This window comes from Nelumbo nucifera, chromosome 1, assembly GCF_055504915.1.
Source record: "Nelumbo nucifera cultivar China Antique chromosome 1, China Antique-T2T, whole genome shotgun sequence".
NCBI lineage: Eukaryota > Viridiplantae > Streptophyta > Magnoliopsida > Proteales > Nelumbonaceae > Nelumbo > Nelumbo nucifera.
In genome coordinates, this window is record NC_142649.1 from 197,668,663 (window position 1) to 197,677,914 (window position 9,252).

General features: G+C 36.0%; 1 protein-coding gene across 2 annotated transcripts; it reads left to right on the forward strand.

The window, feature by feature from the left end:
- Positions 1-1,518: 1,518 nt before the first annotated feature.
- Positions 1,519-7,607, forward strand: LOC104602323 (uncharacterized). Of its 2 annotated transcripts, XM_010265956.3 has the most exons (6): positions 1,519-2,023; positions 4,156-4,263; positions 4,440-4,601; positions 4,688-4,748; positions 6,148-6,272; positions 7,231-7,607. In XM_010265956.3, the coding sequence occupies exons 1-6, from the start codon at positions 1,652-1,654 to the stop codon at positions 7,315-7,317; spliced, it is 915 nt and encodes a 304-aa protein (XP_010264258.1). In that variant the 5' UTR covers positions 1,519-1,651; the 3' UTR covers positions 7,318-7,607. The 2 variants fall into 2 exon arrangements, with proteins under 2 accessions (XP_010264258.1, XP_088751909.1); XM_088895783.1 differs by lacking the exon at positions 7,231-7,607 and having other exon boundaries at positions 6,148-6,510.
- The last annotated feature ends 1,645 nt before the right edge of the window (positions 7,608-9,252 follow it).

A 9,252-nucleotide genomic window follows, 5' to 3' on the forward strand; every position in this document is an offset into this window, starting at 1 on the left:
CTCCTCCATTTGAAAATAATATATAAGAGACCCCGGTGATATCATAATCATTGTTCATAGCATTTAGGCTCAGTTTGGAAGGAGTGTATATACAAATATAGACAGTGCAAAACTTTGTATTTTGTATAAGGCTCAATACAAATATATAGATATTTACAATATAAATACATACAAAATACAAGGTTTTACACTCTATATATTTGTATTTATACTCCTGGTAGGGATGTCAATTGGACTGGATTTGATCCAATATGAGTCCATTATAGATGAACCAGGTCCAATCCAATCCTTAAACTATTCTGGACCATTTTGGACTGGTCCAATTCAATGTTTGGATCATCCAATCTCTTCAAATTGGTTTTAATTTATCAAGCCAAATCTGGTCTATTGACACTTGTGTTCTTATCTTCTAACCAAGGTTCAAAATATCGATACATCAGCAGTGGTGTATTAGGCAGCATCGGTAGTTTTTTTTTTGAATATGGTTCAGAGGGGCCAGTTTAAGGTCCATCCACCCTTTGAACCAGTTGGGACCCCAAAACACCCCTGTAGGGGCATAATGAGAAGCCCCCGATATGTATCAATACTTTGAACCTTCCTTCTATCAATGCATTGCAATAAATACTTTGGACCATTAAGTCTGGACTGGTCCAATTCAATATGTTTTATTGGTCCGTCCAATCCCTCAAAAATGATTTTGATTTGGACGGGTCCAACTTAAAACTGACCATTGACACCCCTATTTACAACTGCTTTTAATTGAAAATTTCAAGTATGTGTTGGTGAGACTGAAAGAGAGCCACAACTACCACTCAATGTTCAAAATACCGATACACCTGATATGTCGATAGTGACATATCGGGTAGTATCGGTAGCTTTTTTATTATTTTTTATTTTTTCGAATCTAATTCAGAGGGGCCGGTTTAAGATTCATCCAGCCTTTGAACCGGTTGAAACCCCGAAACACCCCCTATATGATCATATCAGAAAGCCCCCGAATACATATCGATGCTTTGAACCTTGCTACACTCAATCCACTTGCTACTCAATCATGTAAGTGGGATGTTGGTTATGGTTAACTCATATACATACTCTTTGTTATGTAGAAGTCAGTAATTTTGCCGATGGACATTTACTACAAGGTTTAATTGGGCTTAATAAACATGGATCTTTGTAACATGGGTTATATTTACATAACTTTGGGCCCTGAGCCTATAAAGGCCTATATTAAATTCAAACTGTTATGTAAATTAAGCCCTTTACTTTGGCTTAACAATTCACATGTCTACGCTCAGTTAAAGCACGACAAAATAAAGTTAAATGAGATATACTCGCTGTTAGCTAATTCCCTGTTACCGTTTATATTTGGGATCAATTGAGTTGGTTCTATCAGCCCAGTCTTTCTGCCTACGAGCCTAGAATTTCATTTTAAGCCTGCCCCGGCCCGGCCCGGCCCAATTTCAACATTGGCGGATGAGTGGAGTCCATAAATTCCCGCGTTTCATATCCGTTCTTCCTCGGTTCCTCCACGGCTCCACTGATGTCAAACCCTGGAAGAATCGGGTGTAGCCCAACTCCCCGACCTTAATCAAGCTTCACAAATCATAAATCGACAGTTTCATAACGAGCATCTGGGAACCCAGTTGCAGAAATGGTAGACGAAGAGCATTCTGAATCAGAAAATAATGAAAATTGCGAGAAATCGAACTCTGAAGGGCTTGGAAACAGCAGTGATGGAGGGGGTGTAGAGATGTCTGCGTACGAGAAGCAGAGATTGTCGAGGATAAGAGAAAACAAGGCGAGGTTAGAGGCTCTTGGTTTGCCCACTCTCGCGTCTTCCCTACTGCGTACTGTTGAAAAGACCTCGAAGCGAAAGGGCAAAAGGAAGGACGAAGATGACGAGTACATACCGTCGGATGGAGATCGCGGGGTGAGTTCTTCGAGCGAAGAGGACAACGAGGAAGAAGATTGGAAGGTTGGGGATGATGGGTCTTCTGGTTATCGTCGAGCTTCCACTACTAAGGTCGTGTCATTTATTTGTTTTTAATTTTGTAAGAATTATGCTTTGTCTTGTTTTGCTTCACTTACATGAGAAGATCGAATTAAGTTTTATCTTCTTTTGTCATTCGTTCATAAAATTGATAATAATAAATGTATAAGCTGTTATGAAAATGGACTTTGGTGGCTTGTTTTGAATTAATATCCCAAGCCTCTTTATGATTATTGCTGCATTTGTGTTTCTGGTGGGTAAACCTTATGCTTGTTATCCATTGATTGGTTTATCACGGATCGAATAACATTCGGAAGCTTAACGGTCACTAGCCCCATGCTGTTTTCTTTTTGTGCATGCAGAAGTTTACCATCACCCCTCTCTGTTAGAATATATAGTGTTCTGAAAGGCATGGCACCATTGTTGTTCTAAAAGATGAAGGCTAGAAGCAACAATGGGGGACTGTTGTCATTTCTATCAACTGTAATCCTCCCTAGCTGATACAAACATCGAGTTTGCTTCCTCTCAGAACTGCAATGTAGTTTGCAACTTGGTAGGATTCTCCTAATTTCAACATGTTAATGGCTTAAGAAGGGTGGAATTTATTTGGACCAACTCCATGTCTGGATATTTCCATATCCAGTAGTGATACCAGAAAGAGGTTAAACATCTAGAAACTCTTAGTCCTGCAAGATAGAGAAGTGTTTAGTTCTATAATGCTCATCAGCACATAATACAAGTATATAACTCAACAATTCACCACTGAGATTTTACATGAGCAAGTGGAACTGAAAGCCATTGCATCCAAACTCTAGTGGCAGACAAGATAGATGGTAATATGGTTGAAAAGCACTAGGCTGTGGACTTTTAGTTGTAAAATATTGGGGGACTTGCAGATAGTTGTGCCTACCAAGTACCAACCTTCAAAATTGCAATGCCCAAATCATTCCAAGAATCAAGATTAGTTACCATCCTTCATTTTCTCCTGCTTTGAGAATCTAGGATAGCATTTCTAATCATCAGGAATTGAAGCTTTGGGTACTTTATTGCAATCTGAATCTCCAGCAATCCAGGAAAGCTCCATTCTTTCTTTGTTCTATCCTATTACAATCCATCCATGTGAAGTATTAAAATGGTTTGTTCCTTACTGTCAATGAGCTGATATGATCAGTGTTTTAAAAGGCATGGGAGGCGTACACCTGGAGGCACGCCTCCAGGCGAGGCGCTCCCAAAACGCCCTGAGGCGTATGCCAGAGGCGCTGACACCTCTGAGGCGTACACCTGTGCTTTTTTCATGAGGCGTGCTAGAGGTGTATGCCTCATGCACCTCATGCACATCTGATATAAAATGACAAAAAAAGAAAAAAGAAAAAAAAAGAAAAGGAAAGGAAAAGAAAGGGAAGGGAAAGAAAAAGAAAGAGAAGAACTACACCTCACGCCTCTAGGTAGTGGAACGCCTCGCATCACGCCTCTACGTTTTAAAACATTGGATATGATTTATTGAAGGGGATCATTGCAATGTAGGCTTCAGGAGTAACCAGAAAGATGTTTGTACAGATTAGCATGGACTTACACATTTTATTTTTTTTATGTGAATTCTATACTCCTTTAAATAGTCTTTTATCCCTTCTATTAACTATTACTGCTCTAAAATAAAAAAGCAGGAAAATATTGCTTTGACATAGCAGTGTATGTCCAAATTAATGGGTGTTGTTAGGTTATTCAATGGCTTTGATACAAATTGCTTTACCAAAAAGATACCTAGGAGAATTCTCAAAGTTGGGAATCAGTGTTTGGACTTGTTGGGCAAGGTCATCCTGGGCATGTAGTTCTAATGCGTGATTGCAATAAAATACTTGGATGAGATTTTGCAGAAATAAAGGACATGTTGATTAAAAAAAATGCAACTCATTGAATCAACAAACCTAAACAAAATTCAAATGCACTAACAGGGAAGTGCATTTCCCTATTATCTGTGCTTCTGCGACAATTTGTACTTGGTTAAGTATCATTTTAGTTGTTTAAAAGAGCATTGGTTATGGACAGTGAAAACATGTAAGAACTTTGTATCCCCTCCTAGTTTATCCATGTTTAGAGGACAATAGTCAAATAAACTTGTTATGTATCATCTGCTGAAGTCTGTGATAGTTGCTCTCTTATTGCAGGGGAAAAAGAATGCTACAGCCATGGGTAAATCTAAGAAAAAAGCTCATATTCAAAAGCATGCAGGTGCATCAAATCTTGTTGATGATGATGATGATGATATACTGAAGGTCAATATCATTTGATGCTCAAGAAAATCTTGTTTTCCTTTGCCATCCACATCCTTTTTTATAAGTAGCCATTTTCATCCATTATGCCTGAATTCTAAATATAAAACTTCCTTGCAACGAATGACTCCTACTATCCAGGGAATGAGTTTCATTGCTTTACTAACATTTGTAAGCAGGCAATTGCTCTATCACTTGAAGGTTCACCAGAAACTTCAGGTGCTGTACCCCCTGGGCATTTACAGAACTCTACCAGAGCTATGACTAGTGCTGATCTTAATGAACAAAAAGGAGGGGCCCATATTCAGGAAGATTCTGGAAGGAGGAAAAGGAGAAAAATGGTTTGTCTCTACCTTGAGTTGTTTTTATTTATCTGTAAATGTTTTTTTGTCTTTACTATATATAAAATGGTATTTCTTGATTTCAGAATTCTAGCCGTGTGCAAATGACTGAGGATGCGGTGATTATACACTTCTTTCAATTTGATGGTAAGTCCTTTTCTCTTGCTATAGCTGTCATTTGCATTGTAAAGGTTGTCACTTAAATTGCTATATTATACCTCTGATAAATTTGATGAGAAACTCCTTGACTTAATGTTTAGTCAAGGATTGGTAAAACCATAAACACAGTCTTTTAGTGTAGTTATCCATACAACTGATTCAAAATTTCAAATGATTCTGTTTACCAGTTTGGTAGACTCTTCCTTGCTTCTCTGGACTCTATTGGTGTATTTGCAAACAGTGACCATTAGAAGTATATTGTTGATCAGGTGGTTAGGATAATTTGTGTTGGTTGATCTTGGCTCAGCAGCCGTGGAAATTTCTTTGTTGAAATGTTTAGAATAGTAATCATAGTTTCTACAAGTATGGTGCACTTGTCTATGCTATATACAATTCCTATTATGGTCTGTATATTCAGACTGAGGATCTTTTTCTTCCTATACTTAATTCATGGCATGTCTTTTTTGAGACTGTGAAATCCCTATGTTTTAACCCAACTATCCATTGTTGTTAAGGCATCTTTGCTCCTTAGCCTCCTTATTAACATAAATGACTTGAATGGAGGGGTCTGTCCCTATGTTTTAAGCAACAATACTTGCGCTCAAGTTGGTGTCAAAGTTTCAACTTTAATAGGTTACCTAGTACATGATTTAATAGATCACTTTGATGTATAATATGTCATGAAAATGGTATGATACTAGTAGCTCTGCAGAATTGCAGATTGTAGGGACAAGAATCAGATTTATGTTACACTGTATTAAAAAATTATATATAAGATCTAATGCGTCTGTTCTTCTTATTTGATTTGTATAAAATTTTCAGTATATGGCACACAGATACTGTGACATGCAGATTCCCTTTCTCTAGTTATGAGCCTGTGATGTTCATTCCATGATAATTAAGAAGTTTTAATGAAAAACTGCAATCTGAAAATGATAAAGTTATTACTACTGAAAAACATATTGCTGGAGGATCCAATTCCACACCAATGCTAACATCAACCTAGAAGGTCCTTCTTTGTTTAATTGATGATTAATGGTAATATGAGCAACACTGGAAAAATGAGAAGGCTTCATCTGAATAAACAGAGTGGATATGAGATTCATGTACTGTGTTTCCTTCACTATTGTTCATAAATCTTGACTTTCGTCAAAACTTCTTTGGGTTTAACTGGATACTTGGGTGGCATTTGGTAACATTTCAGGGACATGTTTCCACTTTTTTTCAGAAATCAGAAAATAGTCAGTTTTCTATTCCATTGGCACACAAAAACAAGAGAAACAGTCTTCTGAAAGTTATCAAATGCAACCTCAATAATTGAGTGGATCTTATTTTTAGATGTCTTGTAACATTTCAACATTGTTGAGATGAATATTTGGTATAACAGAAGCAGGGAAAGGGAACATAAGTTTTAAGGATTTGCGAAGAGTAGCAGTTTCTCATGATTTTACTTGGACAGACAAAGAGATTGCTGATATGATTCACACATTTGATAGCGATGGAGATGGGAAGGTCGGTATTTTACTTTTCTTAATTTTATTTCAGTATCTGGAGAAAGCCGAAGGTACTATGTTAAAAGCATCCTGCGTTCATCCTATCTATGTTTTTATCCCCTAGCCCCTTTCACATTTTATGAAATAAAAATAAAGCCATTTACAACTTTTAGCAATGCCACTCTAACCAAAATTTATAAAATGATGCATAAATTTGAGAATATTTCCCTGTCAACTTTGTCATTTATGTAAAATTTCTACTTGTTTTTCCATCATAAACCCATCCTCTTCATGGTAACAAATCTGACATGCAACATGGCTTTGCAGCTAATTTGTTCTATATGATCCATATGCTGTGTTATTTTCATGTTGACCTCACTGCAACTGATATGGGCTCTCTTTAGCCTGATTATTATTTCTCCATCTTCAAGTTCTGATTATGAGAGATGCCATCCATCATTGGATATCTGGTTTGCTGTGGATCATATTGAACTTTTTTTATTTATAAATCAGGCTTAGTCAATCTTATATTCAACTCTCTAATGCAAACTGAGATATATTAAGCTAGGATCTTAGTTGCAAGAATGCAAGCCACAACTGTGCTGACTACACCATATCAAACATTTATCTTTTATGAATCATGACTCATAGATTGTATATCAAACTCTTTTATTCAGAATAATAGTAGCATATGATATTGTCTGGAATTGCATTTATGATTTTTTAATCAATAACAATCAAAGAGGACCACTTGATGAATTAATATTCCATGATGCATCTTGGAAGATACTTATAAAAAAACGATGCATCTTGTAAGATTGAGAGCTTTCTGAAGACTTGTGAATGGTTCAGGCATTGGAAAGTTGTTTTTCCTGATTTTTTACTGAACCATTTCTTTGATTTAACCTAAATATTATGATATTCTGATTTCCTTATAAAGTGCAGCTTTCATCTATCTACTGATTGTTCTCTTGCAGCTAAGTCTTGAGGACTTTCGGAAGATTGTCTATAGATGCAACATGATACAAGGTTGTGAAAATGCTGTTACAGGCTTGAAGTCATGATACAAGGTTGTAAAAATGCTTCAAATTAATACACATTATACTTATTCCTGTTCGAAAAAAAAAAGATTTTTTTTGTGCAATAAGTGCCATTTAGGCTTTGTTGTTTTTTTAGGAAGTTGGGGCAGATAAGTTGGTGGGTCTCATAGGAAAGAAATAAACCTGCATTCGTATTTGTATCTGAGTCCCATGGAAAATAATGATTCTTGAGCCTCGTAGTGGTAAAAAGAATCATAGACCATCATGTTGTAATTAGGGTCCTCAAAAGCTATTTTCTTCGTGTTTTGATCTCCTGGACCATTTAAAATTTTGAACATTTTATTAATAATATTTATTAGCTTTTGCCAGGTCATACCTATATAATAATAATAATAATTACAATATATAAGATTTCTATTAATAAATATTAGGGTAAAATATAAAAACCTCTCAAAGTTTTTGACAATCATAAAAACTTCCCCTCTAGTTTAATTTTAACAAATACCTCCCCTAAACTTTTGAGAAATTTGACAAAAACCTCCCTTCTGTCACTTTCTTAGATGTAAAACGTTAGACTGATGCACCAATTTCTTCTAAATACCCAATCTACCTTTTTATAAATTATTTTACATATAAAATTACTGAAATAACCTTATTTTTTATTTGACAAAAATTTCCTTTTAAGTTTTAACGATCATCTTCTAATGTTTTTGTCGAATTAAAACATGGTTATTCAGTAATTTTGTATGTAAAATAATTTATAAAAGGGTAGAATGGGTATTTGGAAGAAATTGTTACATCAATCTAATGTTTTTTGGTAAGGTTATGAAAGGGAGGTTTTTGTTGAGTTTCTCAAAAGTTTAGGGGAGATATTTGTTAAAATGAAACTATAGGGGAGGTCTTTATGATATCCGATTATCCGATTATTGAACAAAAAAGCTTTGTTAGAACAATGACTAGTAAACGATATCCGATTATTCGATTCCAAATTTGATATCCAGGTTCGATAAATTTAACGGATTAATTATATACATTTTATATATATTAGTAATAATTATATACATTTAAAGTCTTAAAGAGGGGTCATGTCCCTCATAAAAAAAAATTAACAAATGGTCATTTCAATGACCCTTCCCCTCCCCTCTCGAGCCTCTCCCCCCCTCTCGAGCCTCTCTTCTCGATGACCCTTCCTCTCCCTTCCCTCTCTCTCTCTTGTCCTTTCTCTCCCTCTTTTAAGTTTTAATTTCATTATTCTTCCTCCCTCTCCCTCCATCTTTTCTTCCTCCCTCTCCCTCCGTCTTTTCTATTCACACTTCTATTCTCTTCCTCGGTTTTTTTTATTTTTTATTTTTTTTTATTTCCAATCTTTACAAGTTATTAGCATCGATGGCAGCATCAGTGATAACAGTCGAGTATTGATCACCAGCCACTACCATCTCCTTTGCCACTACTTAAACTCAAACTCAAGGCCCTCAACTGTCCAGTATCATGGGTCATTGTTCTACAACAGTCCAACATTGCTCACTACCATTGCATTTGCATTGTCAGGAACCCACAATTATCGCCGTCACACACTCACACTTGGCCCATCGTCGGAAACCCATGATTTCCGCCGTTAATCCCCTACCTCTTTTCTCAAGCTAATTACTTGTTTTTTTTTCCAAAATCAGTCATTTAAGATTATAGGCCTCATGTCGTTCGAATTTGAATCGATTTGAATATTCGATTTAATAATAGAATTTGAATTCGAATTGAAACATTTGATATCCGGCGGATATCGAATCAAATTCGAATAATGTTTTTTATAATTGATTTCGAATTCAAATCTAGCCTGATTCGATTCGAATTCAATCCGTTTACAGGCCTAACAATGACCAAAGTAGTGTTGTACTATCGTGCAAGTTGTCACTATGATTGGTTTTCTGGGCTTTTGGGCATTAAACATGTTCAACAATTGTG

What these genes read in the sequence shown, in the direction of transcription:
- LOC104602323 (XM_088895783.1), top strand. Translation starts at nt 1,652, where the DNA reads ATGGTAGACGAAGAGCATTCTGAATCAGAAAATAATGAAAATTGCGAG. An exon ending in ATGATGATGATATACTGAAG is followed by an intron (nt 4,264 to 4,439) that starts GTCAATATCATT and finishes ATTTGTAAGCAG; the next exon opens with GCAATTGCTCTATCACTTGA. An exon ending in ACACTTCTTTCAATTTGATG is followed by an intron (nt 4,749 to 6,147) that starts GTAAGTCCTTTT and finishes TTGGTATAACAG; the next exon opens with AAGCAGGGAAAGGGAACATA.